Source organism: Megalobrama amblycephala, linkage group LG23 (assembly GCF_018812025.1).
Source record: "Megalobrama amblycephala isolate DHTTF-2021 linkage group LG23, ASM1881202v1, whole genome shotgun sequence".
In the NCBI taxonomy this organism is placed as follows: domain Eukaryota; kingdom Metazoa; phylum Chordata; class Actinopteri; order Cypriniformes; family Xenocyprididae; genus Megalobrama; species Megalobrama amblycephala.
The window spans coordinates 2,216,038-2,237,552 of record NC_063066.1 but is presented as its reverse complement, the minus strand read 5'-3'; the positions used below and the strand labels follow the sequence as shown (position 1 = coordinate 2,237,552).

General features: G+C 39.4%; 2 protein-coding genes across 14 annotated transcripts in view; both read left to right on the top strand.

Annotated features, from left to right (window-relative positions):
* LOC125258832 (ovoinhibitor-like) overlaps positions 1-21,515 on the top strand; it is a 301,375-nt gene that overhangs the window by 230,918 nt on the left and 48,942 nt on the right. The window lies entirely within an intron of this gene.
* LOC125258835 (ovoinhibitor-like) lies at positions 5,201-7,877 on the top strand. 7 transcript variants are annotated; one of them, XM_048175994.1, is made up of 10 exons: positions 5,201-5,332; positions 6,068-6,093; positions 6,250-6,359; positions 6,457-6,514; positions 6,675-6,787; positions 6,867-6,924; positions 7,091-7,203; positions 7,282-7,339; positions 7,494-7,603; positions 7,698-7,877. In XM_048175994.1, exons 1-10 carry the CDS (start codon positions 5,293-5,295, stop codon positions 7,759-7,761), a joined length of 750 nt encoding a protein of 249 aa, XP_048031951.1. In that variant the 5' UTR covers positions 5,201-5,292; the 3' UTR covers positions 7,762-7,877. The 7 variants fall into 7 exon arrangements, with proteins under 7 accessions (XP_048031951.1, XP_048031950.1, XP_048031952.1 ...); XM_048175993.1 differs by lacking the exons at positions 5,201-5,332; positions 6,068-6,093 and having other exon boundaries at positions 6,100-6,359; XM_048175995.1 differs by lacking the exons at positions 5,201-5,332; positions 6,068-6,093; positions 7,282-7,339 and having other exon boundaries at positions 6,100-6,359.

The following is a 21,515-nucleotide window of genomic DNA, read 5'->3' as shown; positions in this document are numbered from 1 at the left end:
CTACGGGTCGTTCGAGTTTCTCTGACCCTCCACCCCTACGGCTCCGATGGGCTCCGCCTTCCCTCAGACTCCGCCTCGGCCCTCAGTCGTTCCAGCTCCACCTCAGCCCTCCGGTACCCTGCTGCTGCCTCGGGGGGTTGTCGCTACGACTTTGTTGCGGACTCAGCATCACTCCGCTCCTTCAGCTCTCTGTGTTCGCTCATGGATCCCTCTACATCGGTTGCATTGCTTCCATGCCTCCCCAAGGTTGTTTGGAGCGTTTCACCACCTCGGCTCCTCCCTCCAGCAACGCCGCCATGGGTCGCCGTGGGTCACCGTCCTGGCTGTGGCCTGGAGCAACATCTGTACACCTGTTGATTGTTTATTTATGCTCTTTCCACTTGGAGTGAAATTATACCTTGACAAAGGCTTTTTGCCGAAACGTTGGTAAATAAACTATTTGCAAGTTGAGTGTGCGTTCACATCTTTTTATATACATCTGAATTCATCTCTCCTGACTGGCACCTCAGACGGCAGTGCATTTGTTTCTTCTTCTAAAATACCACCTGGACTTCACCACCATCTGCACCTCCCTAGACTTCACCATACTCTAACCCTCTCCCGGAATTTCGCCCTCTATAAGTCTCCTTCCTACCATCTCACGGCGCGAGGACGCGCCTTTCTGGGAGGGGGCGATACGTTACATGTACACTCTGTTTTGGACTCATTCTGGACTTGTTGTTGTTCCATTTCCCGCCACTAGTCACTCACCTTGGTTACTGATCACCTTAATCACGTTCAACTGTGTCCAATCATCCCCTCATGTTTCTATGTATATAAACCCTGTGTTTCCTGTGTAGTATTGTCCGGTATCGTTCGTGTATACGTTGGTGTATGTTCCTGTGTGTTCCTAATCTCTCCTGTTGGATTTCCTAGTAAAGGACCTGTTTTGTCTATATCTCCTTGTTGTGTGCTTTACACACCAGCTATTGTAACAATGAGTTTATTGAATTCTTTAAAGTGTTTTAATAAGTGGTGTTTGTTTTTAGGAAGTATAATAAAGGTGTTTTAATGCATATATTTCAGCTCTATGGAGCCCATTGGTTCATATGCAAGAGGTTTGCATGTGCTGTCTTTTGGATCTTTGACATGGGTATGAGATTGTTTGAAGCACTAAAACATTTTAATAGGTTGTGTTTGTCTTGATATAAATAATAAAGGTATTTTAATGTGTGTGTTTCAGCTCTACAAAGCCCAATTGTTGCTCTTGTTGTATCTGAGTTTTTTTTGTTTTTTTTTTGGTTAACAAGAGCATGAAGGCAAGTTATGACCAGTTGCTTTTGCTAGTAGGGGGCTTAGGTCATCCGAGAAAAACATGCAGAACTATAGCTCTATGAAGCTGGAGTTCCTTGCCCTTAAGTGGGCAGTCTCCGAAAAGTTCAGGGAATATTTGTTGGGTACATCTTGTACTGTGTATACTGACAATAACCCATTGCGATATTTGGATACAGCCAAACTTGGTGCAGTGGAGCAGAGGTGGGCGGCCCAGTTGGCTGCATTTAATTTGACTTTGAAGTATCGCCCAGGGTCTTGTAACGGCAGCGCTGATGCATTGTCCCGTCAGTATATGGAGCCACAGTTAGCTGAAGCTTCCAGGTTAGGAAGTAATGTGGGGAGCATGCCTTTGTGTGTTCAGTCTGAGATTGTCACTCTTCCAGGTTGTTCAGGGGTGGATCTTGCATTACTGCAGAAACAGGTTCCAGTTATTGGGCCTTTCTTGGTTCATTGGAAGGAAGGTAAATTTCTGGGTCCAAAGGATTTAGTTAAGTTTGGCATAGGCACGAAGGAACTTATTCGGCAGTGGGAGAGGCTTAAGGAGAAAGATTCTGTATTGTATCGTTGCATTTATGCTCCAGACGGAGGTAAGGAGATCTTTCAGTTGGTTCTGCCTCAGTGTTTGCAGCGGAATGTGCTTTCCAGTCTTCATGACAACCATGGACATCAAGGCGTGGAACGTACTTTACAGTTGGTACGATCTCGCTGTTATTGGCCATGTATGGCAAAAGATATAGAGAAGTGGTGTCATGAGTGTGGAAGGTGCATTCTGGCTAAGGCTGTACAACCTAAGGTTAAGCCCTTTATGGGTAGCATTCAGGCCAGTTGTCCACATAAGGTAGTGGCAATAGATTTTACCATGCCAGAGCCAGCCTCGGATGGAAGAGAACATGTATTGGTATTAACCAATGTTTTCTCTAAATATACTCAAGCTATCCCCACAAAGGACCAGCGAGCTAGTACAGTAGCAGAAGTGTTGTTGAAACACTGGCTTAATTTGTTTGGTCCTCCTAATAGGATACATTCAAATCAGGGGAGAATTTTTGAGAGTAGCCTGATACAACAGCTCTGTAAGCTTTATAATATACAGAAGAGTCATACTACACCATACCATCCACAGGGAAATGGTCAGTGCGAACGGTTTAACCGTACACTACATGACTTGTTGCGTACTCTCTCCCTTGACCAGAAGAGGCGTTGGCCACGGCACCTTGCCCAGTTAGTTTATGCCTATAATACGACAGTTCATCAGTCAACTGGTAGGACTCCTTATTATTTGATGTTTGGGCGAGAACCTTGTTTACCTATTGATTTTGTGTTGGGTGTTGAGGCAGGGGAGGAAGGGGAGAGTTCTGTAGAAGAATGGGTGAAAGAGCACCAGGAGTTATTGGAGGGGGCTTATGATGGTGGTTGGAGTCAAGGAGGCAACTCCGAGATCAGAGTCGAGAGTCTAAAGTTACAGATATGGGTATTGAGGAAGGTGTTCTAGTTTATACCCGTAATCATGCTGTGAAGGGTCGTAATAAGATTCAGGATATGTGGGACTCTACTTTGTATAGAGTAGTGCAGCAGCCTAAGGAGTGGGGGGCTCCTTACTCTATTGTTCCTGTAAGTCAGGATGGCCCAGTACGGCAGGTACATAGAACTGAGCTTAGAAGTGCACCGATGGCCACATGTGGAGTTGATGAGATACCTGGGGCTGATGCACAGGGTGAAGTTGTAGAAGGAGATGAGGTAGAAATTTATCCTTTGGGATCATTGTGTGCCGAGTCCCCTGAGGATATTGCCCCTGTCTCTGAAAACCAATTGGGGTTCTCAGTTAGTAGAAGGCCCTCGGAGATCCTCTAGAAGGACAGCCGGTCAACATTCCAATCCCTACCATTTACCAAGGTCCGAAGTAAGAAATGACCATGTAAGAACCTAAGTTATTATTTTTTTTACATCGCCGGGTCGCCGATGCATTTGGAGGGGGTGGAATGTGGCAGGTGACAGTGAGGGAGTAAAGTTATGTATTGAGGGGTGTGGCTAGCTATGTATAAAGATTGGCGGTAGGAACGAGAACGGTAGGTGTGTTTGTTTCTGGCCGGCAGAAATAGATCGACACTCTTACTGTTTGTTTGCGAGAGGTTCGCGTGTGGATTTTTCTTGGATCTCGGAGATGGGTATGAGTTTATTGAATTCTTTAAAGTGTTTTAATATGTGGTGTTTGTTTTTAGGAAGTATAATAAAGGTGTTTTAATGCATATATTTCAGCTCTATGGAGCCCATTGGTTCATATGCAAGAGGTTTGCATGTGCTGTCTTTTGGATCTTTGACATGGGTATGAGATTGTTTGAAGCACTAAAACATTTTAATAGGTTGTGTTTGTCTTGATATAAATAATAAAGGTATTTTAATGTGTGTGTTTCAGCTCTACGGAGCCCAATTGTTGTATCTGAGTTTTGTTTATTTTTTTTGGTTTGAATGCTTTGGTTTGGGTATATTGTCTAGTCCGCCCAGGTATTTAAATCAGTAATTGGGCTGAAAGATGTGGTTATGGACCTTTGGGCGGACTAGTTTCATTTTTGTATTTTTTGGAATTTGTTTGTTTCCCCTATTGTTTTGTATACTTTACAAGGACACTATATGTTTAGTGTTTGAGCAGAGTTGAGCTATTTTTGCATGTAATTTACTTTTGATGAATTGTGTGAATCACAAGGTTTCTTTTTATGATTTTTGTTTATTTTTGTGTGGTTTGATGCTCAACTCTGGCTTGGTTACCTCCATATATAGGGTGTCCTGTATAATAACTTTGTAAAGCCATCAATAAATCTTGGGGATTTATTTAAACGAACCTGAGTTGTGTTGATGTTTATTTAAAGGTGGACCTTGTTACACATAACTATGATGACAGATTGACATGGTGCAAAACAGAAAAAGTCCAAACAGGGTGATATTGTGACATACTGATAAGCCTCATCTTTCCATTATTGTTACACTCTAAAAAATGCTGGGTTAAAGTTGAAAATGGACAAACCTAGTGATTGGGTTAAACCCAGCAGCTGGGTTTAATGTTTGCCCATCCTGCTGGGTAGTTTTATTTAACTCAACTATTGCTTAAAAATGACTATATATATATGGCTGGCATAAAATTAACCCATAGGTTGGAAATCAGACACATGAGGCAATACTAGAGGCAACAATAATAATCAAACGGTGAACATTTATTAATAAACAATTTTATGCATGTTTATTGCTTAACTATTATATTTAATATTAATAAATGTTAATTTCCAACATATTTTGGGTTCATTTTAAGCAAGCAATACAGCAATTTTTACATAATAGTTGAGTTAAATAAAACTACCCAGCAGTTTGGGCAAACATTGAACCCAATCGCTGGGTTAAAACAACCCAATTGCTGGGTTTGTCCATTTTCAACCCATTTGGGTTGTTTTTAACCAATCATTTTTAGAGTAATAATAGTTGCAACTTCCACTCCTAAATGTGCATTGAATCTTGCCAGCAGTTAAAATTTGTGCTCCAGGACCATATTCAATATCACATATAAGGCTGTCTTAACTGGCTGAGTTAGATGGGGATTGACACTAAATAGTTGAAAATCAGTCCAGAGTCTCTTCAGCTGTAAATGTCACTGGCTGTTAAAGTTTTTTGTTGATTATAATAAACTGACATGTAGATAACACACACATAATCCGTCTTTCAGAATGCTCTCATATAGCCTATAGATCAGATGCATACCATATGCATTACTGAGCCACACGGTGCTTATGGGGTGTCGCTCCGGGACGGGTTAGTATGAGGCCAGGAGGGAAAAATCACAGTATACTCAATACAAAAAACTAGACTACACCACTGGTTCAGCTGGAGGTAATTTGCAGCAAGCACTACTTGTGTTCAGAGGTGGATACAGGGTACTGATATAAATAGGCGGATCATTTCGTCAGTTTTAGTGAGTTCACTATCAAGTCAGGAACAATGTTTGCATGTGGAGTCTTCGTCCTTCTCTGTGTCCTAGGTGAGTAATATCATGATTTCATTCACTAAAACAACTGATATTAGGATCATTTGCCACGTCAGATTTCACCTTTGCTAAAGTAGGACAAATAAAAAAAACTGTAAGATTTAACACTGGAATCGGGAAACGCACCGGTGCGTTTTGCAGGATTTTTTTCACATTGAAGCAAAACAGACTTAAAATACTCCGTCATTTTTTTGGTCATAGAGACAGAAAAAATATATCAATTGAAACTATAGTGCCCATAGTGATGACAATAAATATTACTCCTCTGTATAGAAAATTGACAAACATATGAGAATCCATCAATATTTCTCCAAATGTGCATGCTTTTAAGCTAAAAGTCTATATAACATGCCATAGAGGTAACATGAATGTTCAGATGCTTTGCATCACAGAAATGCATTATATTCTAAAGTATTTTAAAAAGGAAAACCATTATTTTAAACTGTAGTAATATTTCACAGTATTGCTGTTTTCTGTATTTTAATATACAGTATGATGAGCATGAGACTTCTTTTAAAAACATTATAATAGTAATGTGTTCAATCTTTTGACTATAATTGACCTATACAATTTTCTTCATATGATGTGCAATAATACATGCATGCATGAGATCACAAATCATGTATTTTTTTTTTTTTCGTCAAGTGTGAACATTATATTAACATTAATACAGCTGATATGATCCTGTTATCAACTTTAATCCTTGTTTTTCCTTCTTGACACAAACAGTGGCCGTATCTGATGGAGTGAGAGAGGTGAATAAATAAAGACTGAGGAATTACTTCTCTCCATGTTCAAATAACTCAATGTTATTTTCTTTATGTGACCAGCCTGAACCTGAGCTTATCGTGTGCCCGATGGACTATGAACCTGTATTTGTAAATAATTCAATGTTTTATTTTTGTGAACAGCCTGACTGCAAGCCTTACTCGTCTAAAGGATGCCCAAAGAACTATGATCCCGTGTGTGGATCTGATGGAAAAACATATGACAATGAATGCCTGCTGTGTGCTGCCATCAAGTGAGTTTAAACAAAGTACTGTAGGTTTAAAAACGAATTAGTCACTTTCAAACTTTAATCCTTAATCTCTCTCCCCCCTTTTTTTTTTTTTTTTTAGGGAATCAAATACTACAATCTTAATCCAGAAGGAAGGCGAATGTGATCAACCTCAAGAGGTGTGACACTGGAATGACACCATAATTCAGCTTGACAGACCTTTACTCAGCATTATTGTGCTCATGTCTCATTCATTATAACCTGAATGTGTAACGATTGTAGAATTACTTCCCTCCATGTTCAAATAATTTTTTTTTTTGTGTGTGTGTGTGTGAACAGCCTGACTGCAAGCCTTACGGTCCATCTGACGCATGCCCACTGATCTATGATCCCGTGTGTGGATCTGATGGAAAAACATACAGCAATGTATGTGTGCTGTGTGCTGCCATCAGGTGAGTTTAAATCAAAATACTGTAGGTTTAAAAATGAATTACAGTCACTTTCAAACTTTAATCCCTTTTTTTTTTTTAGGGAATCAAATACTACAATCTTAATCCAGAAGCAAGGCGAATGTGATCCACCTCAAGAGGTGTGACACAGGAATGACACCATAATTCAGCTTGACAGACCTTTAGTCAGCATTATTGTGCTCATGTTTCATTCATTATAACCTGAATGTGTAACGGCTGTAGAATTACTTCCCTCCATGTTCAAATAACTCATGTTCAAATAATTTTATTTTTTTGTGTGAACAGCCTGACTGCAAGCCTTATGGTCCATCTGACGCATGCCCACTGATCTATGATCCCGTGTGTGGATCTGATGGAAAAACATACGGCAATGTATGTGTGCTGTGTGCTGCCATCAGGTGAGTTTAAATCAAAGTACTGTAGGTTTAAAAATGAATTACAGTCACTTTCAAACTTTAATCCCTTTTTTTTTTTAGGGAATCAAATACTACAATCTTAATCGTGAAGCAAGGCGAATGTGATCAACCTCAAAAGGTGTGACACAGGAATGACACCATAATTCAGCTTGACAGACCTTTACTCAGCATTACTGTGCTCATGTTTCATTCATTATAACCTGAATGTGTAACGATTGTAGAATTACTTCCCTCCATGTTCAAATAACTTTTTTTTTTTTTTTTGTGACCAGCCTGACTGCAAGCCTTACCCGTCTAACGCATGCCCACTGCACTATGATCCCGTGTGTGGATCTGATGGAAAAACATACGGCAATGTATGCATGCTGTGTGGTGCCATCAGGTGAGTTTAAATCAAAGTACTGTAGGTTTAAAAATGAATTACAGTCACGTTCAAACTTAAATTTTCACTTTATTCTCTTTTTTTTTTTTTTTAGCGACTCAGGAATTGAAATCTCTATCGTGAAGCTAGGCAGATGCGATGAAGATCTGCAGGTGTGACACAGGAATGGCAGCATAATTCAGCTTGACAGACCTTTACTCAGCATTATTGTGTCTCATTCATTATAACCTGAATGTGTAACGGTTTAATCCTTAAATAAATGCTGCATATTGAAGCTGTTCTGTTTCTCCCTTGAATCTTGGAAAGACGAGACTAAAAATAGGTAAAGATTTACTTTGAAGGAGGCACACAAACCACAGCTAGAGAGCAGAATATCATAAAAGATGTGCGAGCTTTTGTTAGATTATGAGATAGACTTAAAGTCATCAGTTGGAAACAGGCGCTGATGGAGAATGATCAAGCAGATATAAAGACAGTGTAGTACTATAAGATTCTCAGGTTTATTAATGAAGAAGGGTCATATTTAAAGCAGAATCATCACCGATGCCCTGACTGTCCAATCACAGTGCTCAAAGATCAACACCTACCATATATGGCATATTAAGAAGTATAGCACGTCCTGATATTGCTGAGTTATTTTGTCGATCCTGGAAAAACATTCAAGTCTGAAAATTTAGTCTTAACCCTATTCCTACCCCTACACCTAACCCTACTCATAAGTTATCCCAAAAATCAGAGGGAAATGATAGATGAATAACACTGATGTAGAAGCACCAATTCATGATTTTAAGCCTAAACTTGACATAATCTGTAAACTTGTCCCTCAAATCTGACTGGTTGATTTGAATGTTGTACCAGGATTAACAAAAATGTTGACCCAGGAACATGTTGAACTCAGCAATATCAGGTTATGCAAGAAATATACACTCAAATATCTAACCTCTCTTATAAGTGTGTTCAAGGCCTAGTTCTTTTGTTTAGGTGTGTCTAAAGAAGTTACACGAGAACAGTCAAAAGTAGAGTCTAAGAAATATTAACACAGAGAAAGCACTAAAAAAACCTCAAGTGCGTTCCACTCGACCGTAAGTGCCCTGCGAAGTGGACAGAACAGGGAATACAGGAACATGGATGGATGCATCACTTCACAGGAAGTGGAAAGGAAAGCTTACCCACCAATCATTGCACACCTCTCCAGTACTTGAATTAGTTTGAATAAAATAAAGGTGGTGAAAATGACTTGAGGCTCTGGCGTTATTACTGATCTTTATGAATATCACATGTGGTTTATATGCGGCTGTTTAAAGAGTAACACTTTATTTTACAGTGTGCTTGGTACATGTAATTACTATAGTATTATAAATTGTGCATAATTGCATGCAACTGATATTAATCCTAAACCTAACCGAATAGTTTTCATGACAAAAATGACAAAAATTGTCATTAATTACTCACCCTCAAATTGTTCCAAACCTGTATGAGTTTCTTTGTTCTGTTGAACACAAAAGATATTTTGAAGAATGTCAGTAACCAAAGTTTAACTTCATTGACTTCCATAGTATTTTTTCCAAGTCAATGACTACCATTTAAAGGGTTCATCCATAAATTAAAAAATTAATTAATTACTCACCCTCATGTTGTTTCACACCCGTAAGACCTTCGTTCATCTTCGGAACACAAATTAAGATATTTTTGATGAAATCCGATGGCTCAGTGAGGCCTGCATCACCAGTAAAATAATTTCCTTTCTCAATGCCCAGAAAGCTACTAAAAACATATTTAAAACAGTTCATGTGACAACAGTGGTTCAACTTTAATATTACGAAGTGACGAGAATACTTTTTTGTGCGCCAAAAAAACAAAATAGTGACTTTATTCCACAATATGTATTGATGGGCGATTTCAAAACACTGCTTCATGAAGTGTCAAGCTTTACGAATCAAAGTCATGTGATTTTAGTAAACCAGGCTTCGTTACGTCATAAGTGATTTGAAATTTCAATAGTTAACGTGACTTTGGTGAATGACATCAAGCTTGCACAGTCCTATCTGCATATGACATCAAAGTACCGCAAAGTATTTGTGATGAGGATTGAATTGCAGAAATATCCATACTAACCTTGTTCACTCGTGCTTGATTTTAATATCGAAATCAACCGAGAAACAAGAGCTGCAAGTCAAAGACAAATTAGATGAAAGTTTTCCATCTAGGTAAGCTCAACCTCCATATCGCGGCTTACCGTTTTTCCCGACCTCCACACGGAGGTGTCGGGGTCGTGGAATAAGCCTTTCTCATATCATATATTTTACATCAGGTGATGTGTGGGTATGAGAAAGCATGATTATGGTGGCTGCTGGGTGGGCAGCCGAGGCCGGTTACGAACTTCTCACACAGACAACACCAGACAGAGCGTTGCTACCCGTACTTCCCCTCCAAGGAGCTGGGAGGCGGGGCAACGCTCGCAGGCGAAGTCCTCGAAAAGGCAAGACGGATCTGAGGACCATCATTGCTGCTAAGGGCTTTGTGAAACCAACGCCAGACAGCGTTCACCTCTTCATACGGTGCCTGTCTGCCTTTCGGTGCCCCCACAGGGCATTATGCTGGCCGCACAAAACACACCAGGGCCCAACCTCGAGGGGCTGGTTCCCCGAGTATTTTTTTCCCTCCAAAGCCAGACCTCTTTATATGGGACCCGTCTGCCTTTGGTGCCCTCAGGGGGGCGCTCTGCCAACCCCGCCGCAATGCCGGGGTGCAGTAATTCCCCGCGAGTCACTCAAGGGTGGCTCACGCTCTCTGTGGCAGCCAAGCCAGTTGTTCCCTGCCGGTGCGCTGATTCAGGGCATTGTGCTGGCTGCACAAAACATACCAGGGCCCAGCTTCTAGAGGCTGGTTCCCTGAGTAGTTTTTTTCTCTCCAAACAGTCAGATGGCGCTCACCTCATTATATGGTGCCCATCTGCCTTTTTGGTGCCCTCAGAGGGCAAAAAAAAAATAAAAAATAAAAAATAAAAAACAAAAAAAGCCTGAAGGTGGTCCCCTCCGGAGTCAAATGGCGTTCACCTCTCTTAACGGTGCCCATCTGTCTTCGGCACCCTCTAGTGCAGCCAAGCCAGTTGTTCCCTGCCGGGGTTCCGCTTCAGGGCACTGTGCTGGCTGCCTATATTTTACCAGAGGCCAGCCTCGAGAGGCTGGTACCCTCAGTAGATTTTCTGACAGAGTGAAGTCTGTCATTTATATCTACAATGGGTCCTGCACAGTGGTGGTCCCGAGCAGGCTCTGGTGATGGCACAAGAGGTAGTGACTCTTCTGCGAAAGGAGGCTATAGAAGGGATCCTCCTCCCGGCAGGAAGTCAGGGGTTCTTACAGCTGTTATTTCATTGTGCCAAGGAAAGATGTGGGAGTTGTGTCCGATTTTAGATCTGCATCAGCTATCGACACAAGTTAGCAATGCTGACAATAATATATATTGTGTCACAATATCCGAGGACTGGTTTGTTATGATAGATCTAAAAGACGCATACTCCGATGTATCAATCCTTCCACAACACAGGAAGTTCCTAAGGTTTGCTTTCAGGGACGAAGAATTCCAATATCGGGTTCTTCTTTTCGGGCTAGCACTGTCACCCCGCACCTTCACCAAATGTGTAGACGCGGCTCCTTGCGTATGCAGGGCATCCGCATTCTAAACTACACAGAAGTTTGGTTGATTCTGGCTCAATCAGAGCAGATGGCAGTTCAACATTGAGATGTTGTTCTCGCTCACATGAGAAGGTTGGGGTTGAGACTAACGCAAAGAAAAGTGTGCTTTCTCCAGCTCAGAGGACCACCTATCTAGGCGTGGTATGGGATTCGGTGATTATGCGCGCCCGTATACCTCCAGCTCGCATAACATCAATTCTCACTACTGTCTCAGACATAAAGCTAGGCCAGTCACTCACTGTCAAACAGTTCAGAGACTGTTAGGTCTTATGGCAGCAGTGTCCAACATGATACCTTTTGGCCTGCTGGTGGCTCAAAACCAAGGGGTTCTCACCGAGGGAGAATCTTTTTCGTATGATCAGAGTCACGCGGCGATGCTTACATGCTCCAGTCATATTGAAGCAACCTTGGTTTCTGTCCCAGGGACCTGTCCCAGGGACCAGATGCATCCCTCATGGGCTGGGGGGCGATTATAAGTGGTCGCTCGACTCGAGGTCGGTGGCAGGACCATCATACCATGGCGGTATTTCTAGCTCTGAAATATTTCCTTCCAGACCTCAGGGACCATCATGTGTTAGATCAATCAGACAACACATTGGTGGTCTCATATATATTCAGGGGGGTCTGAGGTCACGCCCCTTATTCAAGCTGGCGAATCAGATCCTCCTGTGGTCCCAAGGGAAACTGCTCTCCCTCAGAGCAGTATATATCCCAGGGTATCTGAATGTGGGAGCAGACATCCTGTCGAGGCAGGGGCCGAGGCCCGGGGAATGGAGACTTCACCCCGAGGTGGTGAAGCTCTCTTATGGAGAACTATGGCTAAGCCCAGGTGAATCTGTTTGCGTCTCGAGAGACGACTCACTGTCCACTGTGGTTCTCAATGTCAAACCCAACACCTCTGGACGCTATAGTACAGCCGTGGCCGAGGCTACCGCTGTACACATTTCCCCCGATTGCGCTGCTCCTGGAAGTTCTGGAGAGAGTTTGCAGGGACAGGGCCCGTCTGCTATTAGTAGCCCTGTTCTGGCTGGCCCGAGTATGGTTCTCGGACCTGGTATCTCTCCTCGATGGGTCTCCATTGAGATTCCGATCAGGAAGGACCTTCTCTCTCAGGTGGGCGATCTAATACTGCACCTCCAGCCCGGAGTTATGGAAGCTGTAGCCATTGCCTCTGAGGGGGCACAGCTCATAGATTCCGGTCTCTCAACTGAGGTTGTTGAGACCATTCTCCAATCCAGAGTTCCCTCCACAAGGAAACTCTACACCTTGAAGTGGAGATTTTTCACTTCTTGGTGTGAAAATCACCAGTGGGATCCAGTCAACTGCCCGGTTAGCGCAGTACTGGAGTTTCTGCAGGAAAGATTTTCTTCAGGGTTATCCCCCTCCACGCTAAAGGTGTACGTGGTGGCCTTAGCTGCTTACCACGCTCCTTTCAGTGGGGTATCTTTGGGGAGACACCTGCTTATCACTCGTTTCCTCCGTGGCACTTTGAGGCTTAGACCTGCAGTTTGCACGAGAGTACGGCTTGGGTTTTTGGCCATTGTGTTTCAAGGCCTTTCTATGGCCCCCTTTGAGCCTATCAAAGAGATTCCAGAGAATTTCTCACACTTATACAGTGTTCCTCCTTGCTATTACGTCTCTCAAACGAATTGGAGACATTCAACCCCTGTCGGCATCTCCATCGTGCCTCAAATTTGCATAGGTCCTCACTAATACTGTGAGACCTATTGTACTGCAGGCCTTCTGTCCTCCTACATTATGACGTCGGACCAGGAAAAGCTTATCTGCTGTGCACAGTTTGAGCACTGGATGCTTATTACCACAGAGCCATGCTATGTGGACTAAGTTTAAGCAAATCTTTGTATGTTTGGGTCTCCTAAAAAGTGTACCCTGCATCCAAGCAGAGAACGAGCGAGTGGGTGGTCAGCCTTCAGCTTTGGCTGTTAGCCCACTCTACGAGGAATATGGTAAAATGTTGGTGATGCGGCAGGCTGGTCCTCACCGCTCACATTCTTGGGGTTTATGAACTAGACCTCGGCTCCACTTCAGGGGTGCAGGTGTTACTGTAAGTTGTGTGACTCGGCTTCACACGAACGGTAAGTTTCTCATATGGTGACGTTGGTATTGTCGTTTCCATAGCGACTACGCAGCGCGAGTTCCCTTGAAAGGGAACGTCTTGGTTATGTATATAACCTTAGTTCCCTGAATAGGGAACGAGACGCTGCGTCGCCTTGCCATATTCCCGGCATGCCCATAAGCGCCTTGCTTCAGGATTCAGAAGCTGAATGAGAGTGTTTTCGGGTAGGCTTTATAGTTCCTGGTCAGTGACGTCGCCCGCCTATAACGTTCCGTCACCCCATTGGTCTGATTTCATAAGTGCTTCATGATGCAATCACGCAGAGGCGTTCCCATAGCAACTACGCAGGCTCGGCTCGTTCCCTATTCAGGGAACTAAGGTTATAAAAAATGTATGAATTGCCGTGAGATCGGGTTGGATCTTTGGGAGGAGATTGGAGCTTTAACTTTAATTTCTATAACTGTTTATTTCACACCAACATAATTAGTTGTTCTGCTTTATTAACCGATTCTGTGAGAGTGTGGTCGGGACCTTGATATCGTGGCTCCAATTCGCGCTCACTACTGCGCAGACTCAAGATGAACACTTATTACAATGGAAGAGAGCGAAGTTGTGTCGTCCATTTTTTTACAGTCTATGGCTCCGCAGCTGACTTCTTCCCGACAGTCAAAGCAGTGTTACGTCACAAAAGTGCAGACTGGTAGGAAGACCACAAGTGTTTAGGGTGCCATTTAGGATAGGGCCTCTGTCGCTTTAAATGCTCAAGCTCTTAAAAGTTGAGTGGATTCTGATTGGCTGCCAGTGTTTTTATTGTTCATAGCTGTTTTTAACATTCATCATCAAAAAGATTGTTCTGAAAGAAATTCCAACAATATTGATTGTGTGTCGCCACTGTGTAAATCATTACCGATTTAAATTCATGTTCCTCATAATCTTGAATCAGAATATCTTCTCCTCCCTCTCTCAGCGACATCTCTTCTCTTCTCTGATGACGAGGGCGGGGCAACCTGTCACTCACATGAGATCCACCAATAGCAAACCAGAACCATCCAACCAATTCCCCACAGACAATATCAAGCCCCGCCCTACATTTGTTCTTGTTTGAGAAGCAGTTTCACTTGGATATAGGACACAATAGGGATTAAAAGACTATTTCGACTTCAATGCTGGAGCTCAAGGAACATGTTCTGTATAGGTATGTCTCGGTTTCAAAAGTAATATGGATCTCACCTGTTGAGCTGTTCTCTACAGGATCCTCCTGACTCATATCTACACCCTCTTTACAGGTGGAACACAAAGTCATGTCCGATGTAGATTTTTCAAATCAGGATACGGTGCATATAAACTCTCTATGGTCTGTAAACTGCGCTTTTTATGTGTGAAGATACAATTTTTTTCTCTTTAAACTTCAAAGTTTTCTCTGAAGACAGCAACGGAAAAAAAAACGGCAACGCTCGCATCACAAATGGCTGTTTGAAGGGCCAAATGTGACTGATCTATGAAAATATGAATATATTTATCTCTTAAGTGTCTCTTTGTGTAAGTAAGGTTAAGGGTTAGGGTTAAATGTTTGCCCAACCTGCTGGGTAGTTTTATTTAACTCAACTATTGTTTAAGAATTACTGTATTGCTTGCTTAAAATGAGCCCAAAATATGTTGGAAATTAACATTTATTAATGTTTAATAAATGAACATTTATTAATGATATTAATGAATAATTAAACAATCCCTCAGTAATGATTGTACTGGTATCAGTATTCTCAAGTCCAACAGGACTACAAAAACAGTAAACCTCAATGAACCAAAAATACAAACTGAGGTTGATGATCAAAGTTTAATTTTTTTGATATTTTCAGCCCCTATTTTCTATATTTTATGATTAGTGCCTCATGCAAATGGTAGCAGATATTTATGCATCATATTTAAAAAAAATAAAAATAAAAATCATTACATGAACAGCCTTGGATTAGACGAGACAGATAAATGTGCAAAAGATATTTGATAATATGTGTAACGTATTTGTACTTTGTACAGAACATTTTCTTTGAAGAAGCGTTGAAGAAAACAATTGAGGATTTTTACAGGAACTGAATGATTTGGCAGAATCAGAGATTAAACTGTATATTTTACCCATGATGGACTTCATACAACTCAAGTGATTATTCATTTAATCACACACAACAATCAAAGCACTCACCAAGTTAATTAGGTGCCGAGACCTATGTTTCAGTAAAGATGTGAAAAAGGTCTACAGTCTAAAAACATTTTTATTAAGTTTAAACAGTGCAAACATCAGTGTAACAATTCACTTGTTCTCAAAGGTTGCATACAAAATGCTATAAATCTTCAGGTGATCATAATCAAACAATCAATCAATCAACATTACACACACCTAACAGCCAAATTAAATAAATATCAAACGCAAGGTGCTTAGTAAACTTCCCTCTGTGTGTGTGATGAATCAGCGGGATGGACGGTTCGCTCCAATATTAAGAGTACTGATATAAACAGGCGGATCATTTTATCACTGATCATATTGTCAGTTTTAGTGAGTTCACTCTCAAGCCTGGAACGATGTTTGCATGTCTGCACGCATGATTTCATTTACAAAAACAACTGATATTAGGATATTGCTAATTAAGGGGTGGTTCACTTAAAAAAAATGACTGAAATATTGTTTTTGTCCAACAAAACAACATTAGACCAAACAAAATCAAGCCCTGCCCAACATTTGTTCTTGTTCGAGAAGCCGTTTCACTCGGATATAGGACACAATAGGGATTAAAAGATTACTGCGACTTCAATGCTGGAGTTCAAGGAACATGTAATGTCTCGGTTTCAAAAGTGATTTGGATCTCACCTGTTGAGCTGTTCTCTACAGGATCCTCCTGGCTCAAAGTCATGTCCGATGTAGATCTGTCAGATCGGGACACGGTGCGTATAAACTCTCTATGGCCTGTAAACTGTGATTCTTTTTATCGTTTTTTTCTCTTTAAACTGGCACGAGTTTTCTCTGAAGACTCGCGACTCTCACAGGTGTTTCTACTCGCTTTATTTAACTCAACTATTGTTTAAAAATTATACTGTATTGCTTGCCTAAAATGAGCCCAAAATGTGTTGGAAATTAACATTTATTAATATGTTTAAGAATGAACATTTATTAATTAAATTGCTTATTAAAAATGTTCACCTTTTATTATTGTTGCCTCTAGTAATTATATCTGATTTTTAATTTCCAACATATTCTGGATCATTTTAAGCCAGTCATATAGATATTAACATACAACAGTTGAGTTAAATAAAACTACCCAGCAGGTTGGGCAAACATTTAACCCAACCACTGGGTTAAAACAACCCATGTATTAGTCCTATTAATCTATTAGCAGTGGAAACCACGTTTTAGTTTTCATTTATTGGCTATAGCCTATAATTAATGTTAATATATGCATTCAGCTGATGCATAAAGTCGTTTAGACAAAGTTCTTTAATCAAGATAATTTTACATATTTTATTAACCTCGGTATAAATTTAGGAAAAAGCTACAGATGTTTCAGAGAAAATAAGGAGGCTGTGGATGAACAAGTGTCTGTGTTACCAGCAGAGGGCGACAGCATTACACAAATTATACAAATAGCTATTATGGCCATCAGAAATTTGACCTTTAATTAATTAAATCCTTGAATTAGAGATGCACCGATATATCAGCCAATAATTGATATCGGCTGATAAAAGCAAATTTTCACACTATCAGCCGATAGTCCGGGATATATCCAGAGATATCAAAAAAGGGCAGGAAAATGCACTGAATTTGTGCTTTGTGTAAAGAAAATGCTAAGAAACCAGTTTAATGTTCAATATTAATAGTAATTACATGAATTAATAACATTCGGAAAGTAAATAAATATTAATTTAATCTTCAGAATGTAGTTAATGTGTGTTAATATTAATTTGAGTAATGTGTTTTTTTATAACTGATACCAGTTACTCTGAAACAAGTTGATGAATTGGAGAGAATAAAGTTTTTATTTGCATTTCTTTCAAAATGTAATGATTAAAAATATGATTAATTATTAAATATAATGAAATTATTATTAATTTAAAATAAGGTATAAAAGACAGAACCCCTAAACTATCGTTATCGGAGAAATTTAGTATCAGTGCATTTCTACCTTGATTCAGTCCTTTCTATTTTTAAGGTTTATATCATTTTAACCATGTATATTAAGGCGAGACACCCCAGGTGAATAGGGTAAAAAAAATAACTAATAGATATCACCATATTTCCCCAGCTGGTTGATTACATTAAAAATTACAAAAAATGTTTGTATTACAAGTTTTCTAAAATGTTATGTTTAAATATGCAAATGATGCATTATCTACTTAAATATGCGCTAATTTGCATACATTTCTAGAACAAAAATCTGTCAGGTTCAAAGTCAGGTTCAAAATTCTTGTTTAATTTTTTGGACATATTAAATTAAAAGGTTTTTACAGAGGGAATTTTGGATATCTCCTTTTATCACTCCATAAATCAGAAAATACTATCAGCAGCCAGAAAAAAAAAAAATTCACCATTTTTTTAGGAATAAAATGCTGTATAAAATACGGCAAATTATATATCAACAAATCCCTCTGTAAAAACCTTCAGAATATAGATAGGAATAAAGCTCTAAAGTTTTTTGTATGTACGTTCAGTTTACACAAGAATTGACAAAAGTTGAAGAAATATTAGTTTTTTTCAATTGCTAACATACTTTTGTCCAATCTTTAGTCACATTTTCAAAACTCTAAACACATTTAGCAGAACATCCATCTGTTGTGGCCATACTATTAACACAATTCATGTCATTTTCACACAAAATGCAGTTAATTAACCCGTTTCTAAAATGCTTACATTTTCTTTTCATATAAGCTTACCTCATACCAAAATCATGGATCTTTCTCATCTTATTTGCAAATGCTTAAACACAGCAAGTCAGAAATGAAGACCTAATGTTCCAATCATTAAATATAGGATAAAACCTATACTTCTGCAACAAGAGTATTGAAAATATATATAAAACACATACTGAAGCAATTGATAAGCATTTTTAATTAGATCACTTAAATATTTGGCAGATTCCAGTCTCAGTAAAATAAGACTCTATGAATCGGATTTGTTCAGTGTGTATGAAGAACAACACAGAGGAGCAGAGAGAAAATAATATCTGGGTGAGGGAGAGGAATAGATGAAGGAGAAGAGGAGAAGTTGGATCAGGACAAGTGAGAAGAAGAGGAAGAGGACAGGAGAGGAGGAAGAATGTGTGCCGGATTGTGCATCTCTATGGTTTTCCCCCTTACACATGATGAACCTATGAAAGCTTATTTCTGACGTAAATAGAAGAAAAAAAAAGGTAATTGTGACTTTTTATCTCACAATTCTGACTGTTTTCTATCAGTTCCTAGTTTATATCTCACAATTCTGAAAATAAAAAAGTCAGAATTGAGAGATATAAACTCACAATTGCAAAATAAAAAATATTTTTGATAAAAAGTCACAATTACCTTTTATGCTTTTTTATTCTGTGGTGGAAAAAAAGCTTCCATAATAACCAAAGGCCATGTATGTTGGATTTGTTGTTGATCAATGGCAGCAATTTCATGTTTTCATTTCAGTAAAGGCTTTATACTACAATGATTACACGACCATTGTTCCATATTTACACAATATGTGGTCTGCACAGGGCACTAGCTACCAAGTGGACACCAAGTTATACAAGAACTGACAAAAGTTGAAGAAATATTAACACACAGAAAGCAGCACTAAAAACCTCAAGTGCGTTCCATTCGACCGTAAGTGCCCTGCGAAGTGGACAGAACAGGGAATACAGGAACATGGATGCATCACTTCACAGGAAGTGGAAAGGAAAGCTTACCCACCAATCATTGCACATCTCTACGAAGTACATGTATAGGGTCAGTTTACCCAAAAATTATATTTCTGTCATTAATTACTCACCCTCATGTCGTTCCACATCTGTAAGACCTTCGTTTATCTTCAGAACACAAATTAAGATATTTTTGATGAAATTACTAAATATGCTACTAAAGGCATATTTAAAACAGGTCATGTGAGTACAGTGGTTAAATTTTAATATTTTGAAGTGACGAGAATATTTTTGTGCACAGAAAATAAGTCAGTGGTTCAGAGTGTGAAAGTCACTTGATTTCAGTAAACGAGGCTTCCTTACGTCACAATTGTTTCAAAACTTCAATGGTTCAAGTGACTTTGGCAGTTACACACGCTCTGAATCACTGATTCGAAACAAAAGATTCGTAAAGCTTCATGAAGCATTGTTTTGAAATCGCCCATCAGTGTTGAATAAAGTCACTACTATTTTGTTTTGATTTTTTGGCAGACAAAAAGTATTCACTTTATAATGTTACGGTGCTATGAAGTGTGTCATTTGGGACAGGGCCTTCATATGCACTTTTGGTCTTGTGTACTTACAATCAGGGGTGCAAACTTGATCCAAAATAGGTCATTATTGTGATCGAGCTATAGTGTTCGAGATGCATCGGCGCTGCGCAGTCATATTGTCGTATCACATCAAAGTACCGCGAGAGCGTTTTGGACAAGCCTATCAACAGACTCGTGCTTAGGTTACTCATTCACGTGAGTTTGCTGTGCTGCGTGGTCACGAAAGCCTATCATTTGCATGCTTTTTTAAGCTTTGCGGTTTAAAACAGGTGATTTTAAGCCTTTGAATCGCAGTCAGCAGCAAAAGACAACTCATTTCTCCATATGCGTGAGAGACTGTCTGAGAGACGCAGACACAGAGCGCGTGAGTCTTGAACTGAGTTATATTTGCCGTTTTATTAGCCTTGAACGGTTAAATTATAAATGCATACGTGTATGTGTCAAAATGCCCATCTTTGCAAGTATCCTCGTAAACAGTCATTTAAATGCACGTGTTACAGTATAATGGACCCGACAGCTCTTTGGTGCAAAACAACTGTGTGGCTATTCTCTACAACTACACATTCAATATATACCTAGAGTGACAGCTGTCTAATTTTCCTGCTGTCTGTCATTCATATTGTTTTGTGATGCGTCTCTAAGCACCTTTACCTTATTTTTATTATTCTCAGATTAGGTAAGAAAGTCAAATCTGACCTAAGCATTTTAAAAATACTTACAATTAGACAGAGGACTTCTCCGTGGTCTGTTCAATCTCAACAACTTAAATATATGAAAAAACATGCTTTTTAATAAAGGCGTTACAATACCAGTTGTCTGTCATTTTTTAATAAGCTATTATCTTATTAAACAGCTTTACAAAAACCCATTTGTCTTGTTTTCATCAATCAACAGTTATCATATACAAATTATCATGCATTTTTCACTGCTTTACAAACGAGTTATCAAACATGTATTTTACAGTTGTTTTTCATGAATAGTTATCACTCCAATTCATATTTTCCAACAAGCTGTCTCTGTCATAATTTTTTGTTTACATGAATAGCTATCACTCATAATTCTTTCACTGTTTACACATAAACAAGTTATCTATATATCTCTCATAACAGCTGTACTTCATAAACAGCTTTTTCCTTTTTTTATCTTCAAATCACAGTTGTGTTGTCATTATTATTCTTTACAAGCAGAAGAGGTTCAAGTAGCCTTGAAAGGTTGCATTCCCTAATGAAGCAGGGTGTGGCTGATATCAACATTATTAATCAAACAACAAGAGAGAAAAAAAGTCTCTTACTGCTCTTGACAATTCCACTTCTGTAACTTTAATTAGAATAAATATATATTTAATTTACACAATGAAGACTATGCAGTGTTTTTATACATTTGATTAATTTATACAATGCGTAGCATTTATTTTTCTGTAGTTTTTTCTCCTATTGTTTGTAATTATCTTCATATTCTTATTTCATCATTAACTGTTTTCTTGTCTTCAGTGAGTTTGAGTTTTATTTATTTAAGCTAGTAGTTTTTTTGTGGTATTGACAAGAATTATGAAATTTCTATAGTATCAGAAAAATCATAAAATCCTTATGGCATCATGTAATAAATGTTATGATAAACTTTTAATATTTCAGCTTGGAACTGTTAATTAATCTGACGTGATCGACCTTTTCATTTAAAGTT